The 18791-nt window shown below is 52.7% G+C and overlaps 2 protein-coding genes across 11 annotated transcripts in view; one reads left to right on the top strand and one right to left on the bottom strand.

The window, feature by feature from the left end:
- The first annotated feature begins 229 nt into the window (after positions 1 to 229).
- PHETA1 (PH domain containing endocytic trafficking adaptor 1) lies at positions 230 to 17243 on the top strand. 3 transcript variants are annotated; one of them, XR_014234543.1, is made up of 3 exons: positions 230 to 524; positions 12429 to 12527; positions 12739 to 17243. XR_014234543.1 is itself a non-coding variant. In XM_082356031.1 (2 exons), the coding sequence occupies exon 2, from the start codon at positions 4802 to 4804 to the stop codon at positions 5480 to 5482; it is 681 nt and encodes a 226-aa protein (XP_082212157.1). In that variant the 5' UTR covers positions 2747 to 2884; positions 4776 to 4801; the 3' UTR covers positions 5483 to 7547. The 3 variants fall into 3 exon arrangements, 1 of the variants encoding a protein (XP_082212157.1); XR_014234544.1 differs by lacking the exon at positions 230 to 524 and adding an exon at positions 2834 to 2884; XM_082356031.1 differs by lacking the exons at positions 230 to 524; positions 12429 to 12527; positions 12739 to 17243 and adding exons at positions 2747 to 2884; positions 4776 to 7547.
- Positions 15331 to 18791, bottom strand: part of CUX2 (cut like homeobox 2) — a 266060-nt gene continuing 262599 nt past the window's right edge. For all 8 annotated transcript variants that reach the window (XM_082355808.1, XM_082355805.1, XM_082355809.1 and 5 more), the window contains one exon: positions 15331 to 18368. In XM_082355808.1, the coding sequence (XP_082211934.1) occupies positions 17576 to 18368 (793 nt within the window). In that variant the 3' untranslated portion in view covers positions 15331 to 17575. The remainder of the gene's footprint in view (positions 18369 to 18791) is intronic.

Below are 18791 nucleotides of genomic sequence, written 5' to 3' on the forward strand. Positions count from 1 at the left end.
CTCGAACTCCAAGCCTAGAGCTTGCTTCAGCGAGTGGTCTCGCCCAGGACCCCGATGCTCTTTCTGGACGAATTCGCCCCCTATACCTACCCCTGAGAGCGCGTTGAGTCTCCGGGATCTAATCTTCTTTCCCCGAATAGGACACTGGGAATTCCTAAACCGGTTGCTGTTCCTTTAAGAGTGGTTTCGGGGGCGGGCCCACAGGGTGTGGCGAATCCGGGGGTGGGTCGGGGCCGGGTTGTCCAATCCGGGAGCGGGGGACGAAAGCGGGGGCGGCTCCGGCTCGGGCTGGTTGGGAAGGGTTAAAGAAGCGAGTTTGTGGGTCGCCGACGGTCCGGCTGCCCCCGCCTCCTTCCGTCTGATCCGCGCTCTCCCGCGGCTGCGCCGGCTCGGCCGCCCGGGAGACAAAGCACCGCCGCTGCCGCCGCCTCAACCGGGCAGGTCCCGGGCCATGGCCGGGCCGCTCCCCGGCTCCGCGTCTCCCGTCCCGCCACTGCTGCCGTCGCCCTAGGCCGCGCCGTGAGGTAAGGCCGGCCTGGCGGGGGGACCTTCGGGCTGACCTGCGAGGGTATGCGGGACCGGGCTCGGGCCGCCATGGGCCTCGGGGTCCCCCAGACGTCTGGAGAGATCTCTGCTGGGGATATGTCCATTTGCGATTCCACGCCAGTGGTACTTTTCCCATCAGGGACCCCAGCTCCAGGAGGCGAACTTGGCCGATGACCCTCCAGCCCCATTAAAGACCTCCGCCGCTGCGGGAACTCTGAGGACTAAAGCTCCACTTGGCTCCCGCATTCTGCCGTTGACCACCTCATCCAGGGCTCTGGCTGTCCTTTAAGGAACACACCACACGCAAAAGGATAGAGGGCAGCTAGGAGCAATGGCCTGGGATGGCGGTCCTGGTTTCCTTGTGGCCCCTGCCCAGGGCAGCGCTGGACAGGAACTCTTCAGGGTTCTCAGTACATGTTTTTCTGCCTGTACTTGCCACACCCTCTCCAACATGCCCACTGCTCGGCGACACTTGTGGCAGCTGGATCCAACTCCAGGGCCTGTAGTTCTGGCTTCTTTCCTTGAAATGAGTGGCAAAATGCCATGCCTCAGTTTCCCCAGAGTCCTGGTTTCTGGGCAATCTGTGTCCTTGAAGACCTGGAGCTAATTATTTGCCTTTTTGACAGCTTCTTGACTGAGTGTTCACTACCTGCTCAGCATTTTGCAAAATTTCTCTTCAGGATTAATCTTTTCAATTCCGAGAGGGATGGTTGTTAATATAGATGAGGCTGTGTTCTCAAGGCCCATCCAGCCTGGACTGAAGGAGGCGAATTGGCTCTGGGACCAGAGAGGGGCTGGGTTGGTCCCCGCCAGCTTCCTGCCTGGCCAGGGACTGCTGTATTAGCAGCAGTGCCCACAGCGGACTCTGAACTTCTTGGAAAAGTGTACGAGCAGGGCGAGATAAGCCGGGGACCAGGCCCTCCCAGAGGCTGGAGACTGTGCCCTTGCTGCTTCCTGCCCTCCCCTCTTTTCTTGCTGGGCTGGAGGAGGCAAGGCCATGGGCAGAGAGGGGTCCTGTGCTGGCTGGTGACCTTGGGCTCAGGGTGGGGTGGCTGCGTGGAGGGGGAGCTGCTGAGTGTGAGGGAAATTGCTCGTCCTTTGGCCTTAATGTGTGGTGAGACTCCAAGATCAGCCCCTTTGGGCTGGTTGCCTAGAGCATGAGATTCTAGGCACAGAATTATACCTTTGAGCAAGTTACTTAAGCTCTCTGTGTCTCAGTTTCCACATCCATGAATGTGGGATGGGGAAAAGACTCCTCATGGGGCTGTTGAAAGGTTTACGTAGATAACTGTTTGATTCATTCTACAGGTTTTTGAGCACCAACTACATGCCAGGCACTGGAATTCAGACAAAGAACCTCTGCCCTCCTAGAGCAGGCAAAAATGACCCAGGTAATTTCAGGCTGAGGTACGGGAGAGTGACTAGGGGGTCTCTTGTATACAGAGACCTCCTCCTCTTGAGGAGGTGATGGTCAAGCTGAAACTGAAGGATGAGGAGTTGGCCATGTGACGATATGGGGAAGGCATTCCAGGTAGCGGGAACAGCCAGGGCAAAGGCCCTCAGGTGTTTGAGGAACACCAAGGAGGCCAGAGTGGCTGGAGCCGAGTGAGCAAGGGGGAAAGAAATAGGGGAAGGGAACTTGGAAGACATGGGGAAGAATGAATTTTATACTGAGAGAAGTAGGGAGCCATGGGAGGGTTTAGAGTAGGGGAGGGGTGTGATTGGGTTTAGTTTTAATAGGCTCCCTCTGTGGGGAATGGATCCTCTGGGGGGCCAGGGGAGGGGCCTAGGAAGGAGTTATGATCTTACCCTGAACAACATGGACAAGGAACGGGCAACGGTGGAGGAAGGGAGACCAGTGAAGAAGCTACTGTAGCTGTCCAGGCGAGCCACGATGGGGGGCCTAGAATGGAGGTGGCAATGAGCAGAGATTAGGCCACTGATTTGGAAGAGGTGGGGAGGGGATCAAGTGGACTTGACGAGTGATCAGATGTGGAGGTGGGGGGAAACCAAGGGCCTTTTGCCGAGACAGAGAGCACTGAGGGGAGCATTTGGAGAGGCTGAGAAGAACGTCATCAGCTACCCCAGCTAAGCATGTACAATGCCTGGCACCGTGCTTAGTGCTTCCATGTAGCCACTGCGTCATCGTCACAACAACCCCGACTTAGGTGCTGTTATGATCCCATTTTACAGATGTGGAAGCAGAGGCCCAGAGGGGCTTAAAGCTTGCCCGGGGTCACACAGCCTGGACACTACAGAGCTGACATTTGAACCCAGAGAAGAGCCAGCCGAAACCAGAACTGAGCAGAGGGCAGGGAAGTGAGCAGTGGCCTGAGAGGTAGGAGGGAAACGGGGCGAGTAGGGTGGGTGATTCCTGTGAGAAATGGGGCTGGGGTCCACATGGGAGTTGTTGGGGGGGTAGGGAGGAATCCCTCCCATTTTGCAGAGAAACTGAGGCTCAGAGAGGGGAGGCCCATGTCTGAAGTCACACAGCTCAGGGATGTAGAGCAGAGATTAAACACCCTGAGTCTTCAGGGGTTGTGGCCTTGGTCAGGTCAGCTGCTAGGTCAGGACAGGCACTAAATCACGGCTCATGTTGCCTCTTCCAGGAAGCCTTTCTTGACTGTGTAGGCTGGTGAGATGAGGTGGATTGGGTTGGGAGCAATTGCCTCCTCCGCCCTAGGTCAGGTTGCCTGTCTGGGCCCCACTGTGGCTAGCTGCTCCCTGGAGAGCCACCACCCATATCTCATTCCTCCAGGTCCTAAGGCACTGCCCAGGTTGGGGAATGAACATTCACTGAGCACCCACTGCATTCCAGCGACTTTATATACTTTCCTTCTTGAACAATGTGGCCAATGTCCTATGTAGAGTGAGATTTTGAAGCAGGAGCACAAGGTACATTTGCAGAGTGGCCATGGAAAACCCAAAGGGAGGGTGTAGCCACCTTGGGGACCCATGTGCCACCTGCGTCCTACCTGGCCAGTGTTCCCCTCATCATATACTCCTTGGAGGAAAGTGGTAAAATCACTGGCCAAGTGCATAGAGTTAGATTCCTCTACTTCAAATGGGTGCACAATGCTCTCCCCCCAGCCCCTCCCTGTAAGTGTGGGCCAAGCCCTGGGCCCTTTATCTGGATTATTTCCTAACAGTCTTTTCTGCCACTGTGACTGCATCACTCACCTCTCCCCTTCCTCACTCTGCTCCAGCCTCACCAACCTCCTCAAGCACACTAGCAGGTTCCTACCTCAGGGCCTTGCACTTGCTATTCCCTCTGCTTGGCATGTCCCAGGGGCTCCCTCCCTCACCTCCTTCAGGTCTCTGCTCAAGTGTCACCTTCTCAGTACAGCCTTTCTTGACACCGCCCCCCCCACCCCTCGCTCCCCCCCCCACCTTTAAAATCAAACACTCCTTTTGTCCTTAACACTCCTTACCCCCTCCCCGTCTTATATTTTCCAGACCACTTAAGACCATCTGGCCTTTATCTGTTAAAGCACAGATAACGCTTTTATCTGTCTGCTCCCTTCACCTGCCACTAGCACATCAGCACCAAGAGGGCAGCAACCCTCTCCATCTTGTTTACTGCTAGTGCCTAGAACAGTGCCTGGAACACAGTAGGTGCTTAATAAATGTTTGATGAATGAAGTCCCTACAGTCCTCTGAAATAGGTTCTGTTCATCCCTGTTTCATGGACCCGCAAATCAAAGCTAAGTTATGAAATCAGCAGAACTGGAACCTGACCACAAAAGGTCAGCTGGTCTGGAACCTGGGGATGATGGAAACAGCAGCGGCTGAAATGAGGCCTGGGTTTGAATTTCAGCTCAGCCCAACTTGCTTTTTGGCCTTGGGCCAGTGACTAACCTCTCTGAACTTTGTTTCCCCATCTGTCAAACGGGGGTAACGCTAGTCCCTGCCACCTAAGGTTTGTTTTGCGATTAAATGAGTTAATATATATAAAATGCTTGGCATGCCCTAGGAATCCTCAACATTATTTGGGGGAGGTAGGACAGCAGGAGAGTTACCAGCCTGGCTTCTGGGGCCAGTCAGACCCGGGTTCGAGTCCTGGCTGTGCTTCTGAAGAGTTGTGTGAATCTGGGCAGGCTGCTTCTGGTCCCTGAGCCTCAGTTTCCTCATCCGTGAAACGGGAGTGATGAGTGCTGTGGCAGCCGAGGGTGGTGTGAGATCACCCGAGGCGGTGGCTGCGTGAATAACCGCCGCCCCGGTGGGGACAGGTCCCGAGCCCCCAGGCCCCGCCGCCATGAAGTTGAACGAGCGCAGCCTGGCCTTCTACGCCACCTGCGACGCCCCGGCCGACAACGCGGGCTTCCTGTACAAGAAGGGCGGCCGGCACGCGGCCCACCACCGCCGCTGGTTTGTGCTGCGCGGCAACATGCTCTTCTACTTCGAGGACGCGGCCAGCCGTGAGCCCGTGGGCGTCATCATCCTGGAGGGCTGCACCGTGGAGCTGGTGGAGGCGGCCGAGGAGTTCGCCTTCGCCGTGCGCTTCGCTGGGGCCCGGGCCCGCGCCTACGTGCTGGCGGCCGAGAGCCAGGCCGCCATGGAGGGCTGGGTGAAGGCGCTGTCGCGGGCCAGCTTCGACTACCTGCGGCTGGTGGTGCGCGAGCTGGAGCAGCAGCTGGCGGCCGTGCGCGCAGGCGGCGGCCCAGTCCCGCCCCGTCGACCCCGCGCGCTCCCGCCCAAAGAGAACGGCTGTGCCGTGTGGAGCGCGGAGACGCCCGCCGCCCCCGGCCCCGCCCCCGCCGGCGCCGCCCCCAGCCCCCGGCCGGGCCTCGAGCCCCCGCCACTGCCGCCCCGCCGGCGGGCCTCGGCGCCCAACGGGCCTGTGGACTCGGCCTCCTTCGCCCAGCTGCACGAGTGGTACGGGCAGGAGGTCAGGGCGCTGAGGAGCCAGTGGCTCCGCAGCCAGGCCCAGCCCTGAGGGTAGGGCTGAGGGCCGGAACCAAGGGGAAGCGGTCAAGGGCAGCCCTGAGGTCAGCACTGGCCCTGGTTCTGGTGCCACTCCAGCCCCAGGCCCTGCTGTGACAGGCCCAGCCCTGAGACACGGGGACCTGGCCCTGAGGGCAGTCGCAGTCGGACTGAGCCCGGAAGTCCCTGCCTGGTCTGCTCTCGGGGACTCAGGCTCTGAGAAGATGCTGGGTTCTGAGGGGGTGCTTTGGGACCTCTGTCATTCAGAGAAAGCCCAGCCGTGAGGAGGCCATCGTGCCTGACCCTCAGGAGAATCCAGGCCCTGGGTGATCCTCAAGCAGCCGGAGGGCGGGTTTTGTGGGAACTCTAGCCCCCAACCCAGCCCTGCAGGTGCCTCGGTCGCCTGTCCCGAATCACCTAGCAGAGGCTTGTTGCTGGCAACAGGCCTCCACTGGGGCAGCTGGGACCTGTGAGGAGCTGTGGCCTGGAAGGCACATGCCCAGTCAGCGCTGGTCCAGAGGCTCCAGACCGGGCCTCGCGCGGACAGGAGGCCGGGCTGTGCTACACCGCACCTGGGCCTGACCCTCTGGCTCCAGGGCCCGCCGGAGGAGCTGCCTGGCTGCTGGCCGCCGGCTGCCTCCGTAAGCGTGGGCTTTCCTGTGTGCCCAGCACCGTGAGATGGCCTGGTCCCCGGGGCTCCCAGCCCGGAGTGAGGCCGAGGCAGGACTTTCCCCCCGGGGCCTCAGCCAGGCCTTGGGGTGGTGCTCCTGGGACAGTAGCGGCCCTCTGGCCTTGGGCCATGTCTGTGTTCCTGTGGCAGCTCTCACGCTCTCCCAACACTCCTTAACCACATCCTCTGTCTTTTCCCGAAGCCAGCTCTCCCACCCCCAGCCTGGGGCAGGGCCTCTCAGGAGCTCGCCTGACCTTGTCCAGGCCTGGGCTGGGCAGCTGTGGCCTGAGCTGACTTTCCAGCAGGTTGCCCTAGGGAGGAGGGGCCATGAGCTGACTCACAGCCCAGAAAGGGCCCAGGTGCCAATCTGATAGGGGAAAGAAGCAGCTGCAAAGCCGTATTTGGCTTCCAGAACCCTCTCCCTCCATCGCAGCCCCTCTCTGAGCTCACAGACTCAGCCCCCTTCTCGCCCACAATATTCCAAGAGGGAGACCAGGTCTCGCTTTGCTTCGAGACCAGCTTCTGTTTTTCACTCACTACAGTGGCCATTCTTCATCCAGGGAGAATCTCAGGGGGCTGGGGCACCCCTGGCCCTCAAGCTGGGTCATGTTTACAGTCCTCAGTGCCCCCAAGTTGGGACCCCCTGAGGACACCCCTGCCCTAATCTTTACTTCCCTGGAGGCTCCCTCTTGGTGACAGACAGACTTGGCCCTTAGCCCCTTCCTGCTGCCTTTGGAGACCTTGGGGCTTGGGGAAGAATGGGGGGCTGTCTGTGTGTCTGCAATCACCAGCTCACTGCTGGCTCAGTTGACTGGAGCTTCAGTTTTAATTTAAATACTTCGGGTGTTTTTTTTCCTAGCAACAAAGCTTGGTGTTTCACTGCTTTTGTTTCTTGTTGGCTGGTGGGAAGGGATAGGGTGTCCTGGTTCTGGGTTTGGCCAGTGAGGGAGGGGGGGATAGTTGGCACTGCCCCCAGGGAGAGGGCAAGGAGCTTTGGCTGGAGACAAAGGAACCTCAAGAATCTCACCTGGTTCTTTGCCTTCTCCCTGGCAAGCCCTACTCTCCTGCAGGTGCTCTGGGGGTCTTGGTACGCTTTCCATGCCCCTCTTCCTCAAGTCCTCAGTGGTGGGGATGGGGATGGCAGCTCTTGTCCATAGGCTTTGGGTCTCAGGGGGTGTTAGGAACTACCCAATGCCCATGTCCTGGCCAGACCTAGATGGTGTGGTGAGGTGTTGGCCCCAGTCCTGGTGTACGTTTACAAGCACTAAAGGTACAATCTCCTCCCACCCACCCCCAAAGCACAACCTGCGGTCAGGCTGCCTCCGGAGTTGGGCGGGGGAGAGATATCAGGCAGCCTGGGAGAGGGATATAAAGGCTAAAATAAAATAAACAAAGGTTTGTCAAGTAATGGCTGGTTATATCATTCTTTTCCCCCCATCAAAGTCCTGGATTGATTTGCCTGGCAGATCCAGGAGCAGGCCCTACAAGAGAAGTGACTAGAGTGTGCTGAGTGCTCCCTGGCCGATGCTCTGTCAGGCACATTCTTACAACCTCTTATGGCAGATACTGGCCCCCTTTTACAGACGAGGAAACTGAGGCTCAGAGAGGTTAAGAAATCTGCCAAGTTCATACAGCTGAAAAGTGTCAAGAGCAGGGACGTAAACCTCTGGAATCCTGTGGGAAAAGGCAGAGTCTTTGAGAGGAATATGAGGAAATGGAGTCCCAAAGTTCCTTTTCAGAGGGGAGAGAAGGCAGGGGTAAAGGTGAGGATAAAAAGTCAACTGTGGGCTGAAGGCCTGACAATTGGGAAGGATGCCAAAGGGAAAAGCCAAAATTTGGGTCTTCTCACTGATCAGTTCCTGGTGGCTGCCTCCGGGCCTGGAGTGAGGAGGATTCCGGCACCAATGCTAATTCAGAGGGAAATATCCTGTGATTGATTAGTGATGTCTGCTGTGAGCAAAGGGCGGATGGTGGCAGTATTTATGCTGTATATCTGTTATCTCAGACTCAAGTGTGTTTGCTGGGCTAATGGAGGATTTACAGATGGGAAGGGGCTGGCCCAAGGTCATCTAGTATGATAGACTAGGCCCTAGGTCCTCTTGATGTGGATCCAGAGCTTGGTCACATGTCTCTTGCCAGCCTGGAAAAATCATGCACATTCAGGAAAATGTGGCTTAGGATGAGCAACCTACAGTCCTCGGTCTGCAGAACAAGTTCAAAGAGCGAGAAAAATACTAAGGTCAGGGAATCATGCTACTCGTGAGCAACCAGTACATGCTGAGTAATTCCTTCCACCTCTCCTGGGACCACAGCTGACAGACGGGGTTGGGGAAGTGCCTCCCCACATAGGCTGAGTCAGGGTGCTGCCCGTGGCATTTGTGACTGTGGCCACTGCAAGGCCTGAGGCACAGAATGGGGGAAGTACCCGGAGAGGCAGCCCCAAGAGGGAGGGTCACAGGTGAGCCCTCACCTGCCCGGCTTCTTAGGAATGAAACGGGGATGGGTGACAAGTCAGTCAGTACCTCAGTGTTGTGCACCCACCTGCTAACAGTGTTTCCTCTTGACCCCGGGGAGGTGTTCGGGGCATGAGCCTAAGGAAGACCACAACATCCCAGGAGTGTGACAAAGTTGAGGAAGTTGTCTTCACTTGAACAGTTTTTGGAGGATACTGTATGTGTTCAGAAGGAGTATTCTGAGAAGCCGCTGGGGGTAGGGGATGAGAACCTCAAGGAGGGCAATTAGGCCAGAAGTTATGGGCTCACTGCCCAACATCCTTCCACGCTAAATGATTAGTCAAATTCTATCAGTTGTGCTACTCCCATTTGATATTTAGGGACTGGCTAAACTTGACCTGCTAAAGAATGGCTGTGTGTTGGGGGTGGGTGAAATGAGTGAAGGGGGTCAACTGTATGGTGATGGATGACAACTAGATTTGTGGTGGTGATCACTTTTAGTGTATATAGATGTCGAATTATTAATGCCGTGCCCCTGAAACTTATATTTAAGAAATAGATATATACAGGGAATTCCCCAGTGGTCCAGGGGTTGGGACTCTGTCCGTTCAGTGCCGAGGGCCCGGGTTCGATCCCTGGTTGGGGAACTAGGATCCCGCAAGCTGCAGCCAAAACAAAACAAAACAAAAAAATATATATATATAAAAGAGTGGAAGGGTGTTCTTGCTTCTAAAAAGAGACACAATGAAGAGCTCTGGAAGTAAGTTATGTCTGAAGCCTGAAGCCATGGTAGCCATCTTGTGATCATGAAGTAGGCCACGTTAAGGAAAATATCCCCTGCTGAGTTTAGCACACACTTGAAAATATCCTTGACCTGCTGAATCAATGGACCTGAGAACCTGCCCTTCTTCTGGAAGTCTTGTTGTTTGAGGTAATAAATGTGTAAAGCTTCGAGGGGGACTTTTTTTGCTATTTGCAGTCAGAGGCTTCCTAACGGATAAGCTTGAGTGACTGCAGCTGTTCCCTTTAAGGAGCATGGCTCTGGGTGGCCAGCCACAGACAGGGCTGTTGTCAGCTCACTGGGGTGAAGGTTAGGGCTAGAGTGGGATTCTGTAGCACAGCAGAAGGGCCACTGTTTTCCTCATCCTCTCCATGGATGCCTTCCTCTCTCCTCTTCTGAGTGGACAAATATTGAAAGAATAGCACTCTCTGCCTCCCCCACTTGTGGCTCAGTATCTTGTATGTTCCTCAACAGGGCCGTTTTGTCTCTACTCTGGCTAGATCTGGAGCCAACTGTCCACTCCCCCCTCACCCAATCCCTCCCCAGATCACCTTACCTCACCTTACACAAACTTTGTTATGGAAAAGGCCCTGTTACTTGTCCCAACTTCTAAAATCGCAGCATTCAAAATAACTCTTCCACAGCAGTAAAACGATAAACCGCTTAAGCCCAGCTGCAGGTTTCGCATTTTCTGTTGAGGACTGGGCCCATGAACTGTTTTTCACTTAGGGTTTCAAAACAGTTGCCCGCTCCTGACAGAGGGCTCAGAGCTGCCTCGGCTTGGTCTACCCGTGCTTGGGGCCGTGGCTCTGTCTGCTCTTGCCAGGTGCAGCTCTGAAAGCACTTGGGCACCGGGGCTGCTGCCACTGCCCTCTCTTCATTGTTCGGGGGCACTATGGTCATTGTTTCTCTAGTTATGGGGCCAAGAAATCCTGGGGTGGCGCAAGTAGGCCCCCTAGACTGCAGCTCCTTGAGAGCAGGGACAGGTCTGCCTCCCATGTGCCCCCAAGGCCTGGCACAGTGCCCGGCACAGGTATGTCAAAAATTGCCTCCTGTGCCCATTCAGCTCACGTGATTCTACCCTCCCTGACCACAGCTGCTTGGGCAGGAGTTGGTCCCGAGACACAAGCTGAGCCAATCAGGGTCCAGGGAATTTTGAATCGGCGGGGAGTGAGTGTTGGGGGGGTGTATGGATGGACAGACTAAGTTGGGCATGAGGCGGCCTTAGAGAGAGAACAAACGGCTCAAGATAGACTGCAGTGTTCCGAAGCCTGGTTGAATTTCCTGCCTTTGGGTTTCACAAGGTTTACTCTGGATCTTCCCAATAAACCGTTTGCACATCTTTAAGTGGATCACAATTTCTTTCAACCCAACAGTTACCGACTACACCAAGACACCCAGTGAATGTTTGTTCTGTACTCCTATGCTCTTCTGTTTCACCAGCATCCTTCGTAGGGCCTGGCACACACAGTGAGGCCAAACAAAGCAAAATGAATTAGAACTGCCTCCCATTTACTGAGACCTATGATGTCTGAGTCAACTGGCGGGGGGGGGGGGGGTAGTTCTTAAAATGCAGATTCCTGGGCTCTGGCTCCAGGAATTTTGGTCAGGAGGTTGGAGCAGGACCCAGGAATCTGCATTTTGAGTAGGAAACAAGGGATTTTAGAACCATAGCTTAAGAAATGCTCATTTAATCTTCAAAGAAACTTATAAGGCAGTGTGGTAGCCAGCCTCCCTGATGATCCTTGCCTTCTGGGGTACACACTCTTGTGAAGTCCCTTCCCACACTGAATAACGGCAAACCTGTGTAGCCAAGAGGTTACTGTGGAGGCGACAGTGGGGCTTCCAAATCTTGGTTATAGAAGACACCACAGCCTCTGCCTTACTCACTGTTAGCTACCATGTTGTAAGGACGCTCAAGCAGCCCCGTGGAGAGGGTCACTTGCAGAGGAACTGAAATGCCCAGCCAACAGCCAGCACCTGCTCACCCACCATCTGAGTGTGCCTTCTTGGAAGGGGATTCTCCAGCCCCAGAACAGCCTTCAGATGACTGTAGCCATGGCTGACAGCTTAACTGTAACCTCATGAGAGACCAAGAAGCCAGAGCCACCCAGTCAAGCCACTCCCAAATTCCTGACCCACAGAGATTGTGAGATAAACGTTTATTGTTTTAAGCCACTAAGTTTTGGGTTGTTATGCAGTAATAGACAACAAATACAGGTAGATACTATTATGATCATGTCCATTTTACAGATAAGGGAACTGAATCTCATTAAAGGGTCCTCAGGTTACCTAATAGTAGAGAGTCAAACCCAGGCCAGGATGAGTTCAAAGCCATTGTTTTTAATAACTATACCCTAGGGGGCTGGAGAAGGTCACAGACCATTAAAGAGATCAACTGTTTTATCCCTCTCATTGTTGGCCAAGGTAGGGTGGTCCCTGCCCCATCTCTACTGCTCTGGGGTTTGGAGAGGTGGCTCCAGCCTCCTGGGTTCCTGCAAAGCAATACACACCCTGTGCTTTAGCTATGGAGCTCTGGCCTTTAGAGTGATTTCCAGGATAGTCATGCCAGCAGTCATGGGCCAGTCAGCCAGGTGAGGTCTGGCTTTTTCATTCACCAGGAGATGATGGGAGGTGGGGCTGCTGGCCTGATGCGAGCAGCTTAATTAGGAAGAAAAGGAGGGCAGGGGTGGGAAGCAAGGACCGCAGAAGCCTGAGGTCAGGGCCTGCACTGGGATTGGGCCCGGCCACTCTCCTTTGGTCTGCCATCTCCTCAGGCAGATGGAACCTCCTAACCTCCTGGAAGTGCAAGTCTGACCACAGCAACCCCCTGCCTCATACCACCCATGGCTCCCCAGTGCCCTCAGGAGAAAGGCCTATTTCCCACCATGCCCCAGGGGGCTTCAGGATCTAGCCCTTGTCCCTCTTCCTCCCTCCACCTCAAATTCTAGCCTCCTTTGGATTTGTTTCCCCATGTCCTTGTCCCTGTCCCATGTCTTGCCATCTATTCCTTCTGCTCTCCTCTTATGCTTCTCTAAATCCTATTGTCTTTCAGGTGTCAGCTGAGATGCCCTCTCCTCCAGGAAGCCTTCCGGGATCCCCCTATTCACGCTCTCAGGGTGTTTCCACCATTGAAGCACTGAGCACACAGCAGGTACTTAATCTATACTTATTACCTGGATGAACTGTCGCCAAATTGCCCCCAGCTCAGCTCTCTCCTCCCTTCTGTTCCCTGATCTAAACCTGCCTCTGCCTGTAAGGCCTTCCCTGCCTTCTCATTCCCCTCTGGTCTCTCCTCTTGCTCTTCCATGGTCCCTAGTTCAGAATTCCACATTTCTGTGTTTTTGCTGCATTTTCCACTCCAGACGGACAGCGACTGCAGACACAACGTCAACACCAAAGCTAATGGTCCAGAGGGAGCGTTGGTTCCCAGAGCCCAGGGGGCACCTACTTCTACAGGCTCTTAGGTGGCTTGTGTGTGTCAGATGAGGCTTCCTCCTCCACTCCTGCCCCCACCTACAACCCGCGGCCACATCCTGAGGATTTCTGACTTCTGACCTCCGGAGCTGCAAACCAGGTGTCCAAAGGGCCTGTCTTTGGCTTTACTTTGGAGCAATTAGTTATCCTAACCAAGGAGGAGGTCACTCATCATTTCATTCCCGCCGCAAGGACGTGTGGAAAAACTGGGGTGACCAGAAGGTTTCCAGACAAAGAGGAAAGGTCTGTCTTGGGATGCCACGTGCCCTTGGCTCACGGGTGAATAATGTTTAATGCCACTTAGGGAACTCTCTTGACATTATTGGTCAAGAAAAAAAAAACCTCCTGCAGCTTGATACACAGAGAGACTCACCATCACGGGTTGAAGGAACCCAACCCCCACTCAGGAAAACAGTAATACTGATGAGCCCTTATGTGCCACACACTGTCTTATGTGTTTTACATGCATCATCATTCCTGATAATGACCCTTTGAGTTGGGTGCTGTGATACCCCCATTTTACAGATGGGGAGACTGAGGCCCTAGTTATACAGCTGGGAAAGGGGCGCTGCTGTGTTGGTCACCAGAAAGCCCCTCTTGGCATTTTTCCATCAGGAGTCTAGAGGCACCCACCACTCACACACTCCACTGAGGTGGGCACAGCTTGTAAACTGGCTGGTCTTAGGGCCACGACCTGTGGATTGGGGCAGGGCACAATCTCAGCTCCTCAGATCTAGACCCCAGAGTCTAACCAGCTTCCACCTGCTGCAATGAGTGGAAAGTGTATTCCAATCCTTCCATCTTCCTTTGTTGGAGCCCACAGCATAATCACCAACCGAGATGTCCACAGGACCTGGGCAGGTGGTGCAGGTGCAGACAGAGGCAAATCATGGGCACGTGTCCTAACGGGGAGGGCCACTCCTCAGCTAGCTGCTGTCATGTTGGAATTTGGGCCCTGTGTGGCCAGATCTTATTGTTTTCCAGTGAAGCCAGTAATCGTGATTTTTAATGAAATTAGAACATTCTTTAACACCATACACAAAAATAAACTCAAAATGGATTGAAGACCTAAATGTAAGACTGGATACTATAAAACTCTTAGAGAGAACACTCTTTGACATAATCGCAGCAATATCTTTTTCAATTCATCTCCTAGAGTAATGGAAATTTAAAAAAAAATAAACAAATGGGACCGAATTAAACTCAAATGCTTTTGCACAGCAAAGGAAGCTATAAACAAGACGAAAAGACAACCCTCAGAACAGGAGAAAATATTTGCAAACGAAGCAACTGACAAAGGATTAATCTCCAAAATATACAAACAACTCATGCAGCTCAATATCAAAAAAACAAACAACCCGATCAAAAAATGGGCAGAAGACCTAAATAGACATTTCTCCAAAGAAGACATACAGATGGCCAAGAGGCACATGAAAAGATGCTCAACATCGCTAATAGAGAAATGTAAATCAAAACTACAATGAGATATCACCTCACGCCAGTCAGAATGGCCATCATCCAAAAGTCTACAAACAATAAATGCTGGAGAAGGTGTGGAGAAAAGGGAACCCTCCTACACCGCTGGTGGTAATGTAAATTCGTACAGCCACCATGGAGAACAGTATGGAGGTTCCTTAAGAAACTAAAAATAGAGCTACCACATGATCTAGCCCACACCTGGACATATATCCAGTGAAAAATATGGTTTGAAAGGATACATGTACCCCAGTGTTCACTGCAGCGCTGCTTACAATAGCCAAGACATGGAAGCAACCTAAATGTCCATCGACAGATGAATGGATAAAGATGCTGTGGTACATATATACAATGGAATATTACTCAGCCATAAAAAAGAATGAAATGATGCCATTTGCAGCAACATGGATGGACCTGGAGATGATCATACTAAGTGAAGTCAGACAGAGAAAGACATATCATATAACATCGCTTATATGCAGAATCTAAAAAAATGATACAAGTGAACTCATTTACAAAACAGAAACAGACTCATAGACATAGAGAACGAACTTACGAACTTACGGTTACCAGAGGGGGAAGGATGGGGGGGAGGGGTAGATTGGGAGTTTGGGATTGACATGTACACACTGCATATTTAAAATAGATAACCAACAAGGACCTACTGTATAGCACAGGGAACTCTGCTCTGTAATAACCTACATGGGAAAAGAATTTGAAAAAGAATAGATACATGTACATGTATAACTGAATCACTTTGCTGTACACCTGAAACTAACACAACATTGTTAATCAACTGTACTCCAATATTAAATAAAAATTAAAAAAAATATTAATGCAAAAAAAAATCGCGATTTTTATGTGACAAGCCCCCATATTTTCATGGTGGCAAATGAATTTAAAAACGAGTTTTTAAAAATACCATTTTGTAAAACACCTGAGGGCCAGATCTGACCCCCAATTTGTACCCACAGCTCCAGAACAAAGCAAGCAGGACACCCAGATGTTATTATACAATTCTGTATTGAGCGACGCATTTATTACAGAACGTGTTCCTTTTTTTTTTTTTTTTTAATTTAAACAAAGTTCATCAATCTCTCATAGAAACAGTCTTGTGGGTTTTTGTTCTGTGTTTACCGTTATAGGACGTGAACCTGACAAAGTTGTTCACAGGTCTGCTAGCTTTAAGTACAACAGGATTTCCGTGTTCAAAAGACTATACTAAGTGCTTAATCAAATCCCGTCACACAAAAGCCAGATTTAGTCCTCTAAGGATTGCAGTCTGCATATAAGCCTGGATTTCAATGCTGCGTAGGTTTCAACAGTAAAACGTGGTGTGTCCCCCACGGTTGCCTTAATTGGGACAGGTTGGCTAAAATGAGATGTTTCGTTTGTTCCAGATTTGATTACTCTGAAAATTGGTCACTGTTTCCTATTGTCAAAATATAAAAATACCTTCATCTGGATAAAAATGTATACAGTGGAAAACTCTTCAATGCATAGCCTGGGTGTATGGAAAAGGAGGTTTTCCTGCAGGGTTTGCATTGTTCTTCATTGATTGGTGTGGAGACTGCAGCCTGGGCTGGGTGCATGAGAGTTGAGATTTCTGGAACACCCCTCAAATGACCCCTTCTGGTTACTGGATTTTGCTGGCCTGGGTTTCAAAATGTTCGCTGCATCCTTGAAACCCCTGTCAGCCATCTTTCCCCCTGGTACTGGGTTGGCACCGATTATGACCACCTTTTCATTGTCATTCTGGATTCAGCTGGGAAGTCACCCAACTCAACCTTCCCACAGAGTTTGAAAAAGTAAAAGAAATAATAACAGGAGAGATTCAACAACCAATATGGTGGCTGTTCCATCCAAATTGGGAACTCTTCCCCTAAAAACCAGGATGATGAAGACACTGGAGGGTGGGCTTCTTTGAGTTGAGGGGTTGAGTCTTTGTTCTCAAAAAAGGTCATGTGTTAGAAGGCAGGAAGTTGGACCTGAGACAGGGATATGGTGGTCATGCTGAGGTGAAGTCAACCTTTTAGCTTCATTCTGCATAAACCTGGAGGTGCAGACGCTTTCCGGAAAGCATCAGGGTCAACTTGAGAAAGATGATGATGAGAAGGCAAGCTGGGGTCTCTAGTTGGATGAATCTACTTTTTGGTGCTGGGTGCTGAGCTGGGTGTTTGTGGGATGACCAACGCTGTTATTTTCTTAAAACCCAAAGAGGGGAAGATGGCGGCCACAGTCTTGCTCTGGAAAGCCAGTAGGGAAACTTCCTGCACTGTGGCCACGATTCAGGTTGGGGGATGGGGTCACTCTGGTTCGAGCGCCACCCTCTAATCATCTACCCCATACCTGGCTTTCCAAAGGATTTGGAACCATCTTGTCTACAGACGGACGAGATGGATTGTCTACCCCCTGTGGTCCACAGGTTTCTGACAAGAGGGAGTGTAAGCAGTTTGTTTTGTACCATGTTACATCTCAGATAGGATGGTCGGCCACAGCCCACATCTCTACAACATTTACAATGGCATGGGACATTCTGTGTTATCAAGGTTGCAAAACAGACCACCAGAATGAAACACATCCTCAACGGCATCAAGGTTTTCATTTAGAGTCTTCTGGACTTTCTCTTTTCAACATGGTTTCTGGAAGGGCAGTAGCAATGGACTGTGTCTCACAGACAGACATGGGAAAAAACCGTGGTTCAAGGGTTATCTAAATTTTGGTCAGTCTTATAGCGTTTTGTGATGGCTTTGAACAACTGTCTCCTTCTAATCTCATCTAGTGGCAAAAATGACACAACTTCAGTGTATACTTCGCAACAGTTGTGACGGTGTCCTGATTTCATAACTCTCTGTAATATCAAAACAGCATCAGCTGGGAATAAATTCCAAAGGATCCTTTATTAAAATATCTAAAAGAGGTCTATAAATATTTACTTTTCTAAAAGAGTTTGGAGTTTCCGGGGGAAAATGTGGCGCCACTTTGCTTCTGCCTCCTGTAGAGGGGCCAGAGCGGAGAAGGGGCGCTCCCCAGGGCAGGGGCTGCTGGAAAGGGGAAGCAGAGGCACCTGCCTCGCCTGCTCACTCACGACTTCACAGAACCGGGATCACAACGAAAAATGTCAAGCGGCGCGACGCTGCGGTCCACGTTGTGATGGCTGAGCTCCTCCCTTCCTTACCCTGCCCTGTCCGGGAGAGTGCGTGAGGGAGGGGGAAGGTGGCCCCTGACGCGAGCCCCTTGCCTCCACCTTTAGAACTCCCACTCCAGGGCCTCCTCGCGATTGGCAGCCCTCTCCAGCCGGTAGATGATGCTGTTCAGGTTGGCCATCTTCTCGTGCCGCCGCTGCAAGTTGGGGTTCACCTTGGTGCTGGGGTGCAAGGCCCCGGTTGCGTCGGCAGTGGGGCTGGCACTCGGCACTTTGGCAGGGAGGGTGCCGGGTGGGGATGGGGAGATGGGGGCTGAAGAGGAAGGAACAGGTGACACAGACATCATGAGGCCCGGCGAGGAGGCAGCTGAGGGTGAGTTCAGCGACACCTCTAGGCTGCAGCGTGAGGACTCTGAGGCCGACTTAAAGCTGAGAGGGTCCGGGTGTAGCCACTCCCCGCCCTCGCTCTCCTGGAGGGGCTGTAGCGAGGGGCAGGCTGGGGTGGTCCCGCCTGGAAGAAGGAGCCCTGGGGCTGCTTTTGGGAGTCCGTCGTTACCCAGAGGGTCAGGATGCACCTCTCTGGGGGAACCTTGGCCTTTGTCCAGCTCCTTTGAGTCCTGGCTGCCTGCCTCTTCCTCAGCATCCTCAGTCTGTTCCTGTTTAATCCTCACTTGCGTCTTGTCCTGGGTGGTCAGGGGTGTGATGCTCTCCTCGGGACCCTCCTGAAGCTTTAGTTCCTTCACGGTAGGCTTTTGGTCCTCAGCCTCAGAGTTGGGGCTCTGCGGAGTGGGGTCTGGGTGGGAGTGGCCTGGCGGTAGGATGCCAGGACCCCCACTGGGGTCGAGATCTGGTTCCTCTTGGGTCCCCTCCACCAACATCTCCCGGCGCATCCGGGACCTGGGGCAGAGACGGCGGTGAGCAAGGGGCTGGACGGGGACCGGCTAACCCTGGAGTCAAATCACATGAGTGGCCTTCTGACCCCACCCACTTCCCTGGGGGCTCACTAGGCATAAGCTTCTTCACATGCAGCATCTTAGTAAGTCCTCTCAACAACTCTGCAAGGTGGGTGCTATTATTATCCCCACTTCATAGAGGAGGAAACAAGGCTCAGAGATGTTGAATGACTTGCCCCAGGTCTCACAGCCAATAAGTGGCAGAACCAGGATTTGAACTCAGGATTGTTGGATCCCAAAGCTCACAATCTAGACCTGTGCTGTCCAGTGCAGTGACCACTGGTCACACGTGGCTCTCTCATTATTAAAGTTTTTATACTGATTACATGTTGAAATGGTTATATCTGTATATACTGAGCTAAATAAA

This window comes from Balaenoptera borealis, assembly GCF_965194805.1.
Source record: "Balaenoptera borealis genome assembly, chromosome: 14".
Lineage (NCBI taxonomy): Eukaryota > Metazoa > Chordata > Mammalia > Artiodactyla > Balaenopteridae > Balaenoptera > Balaenoptera borealis.

Bases quoted from the DNA above. Each gene is read 5' to 3' on its own strand.
- PHETA1 (XM_082356031.1), top strand. From the start codon at position 4,802: ATGAAGTTGAACGAGCGCAGCCTGGCCTTCTACGCCACCTGCGACGCC.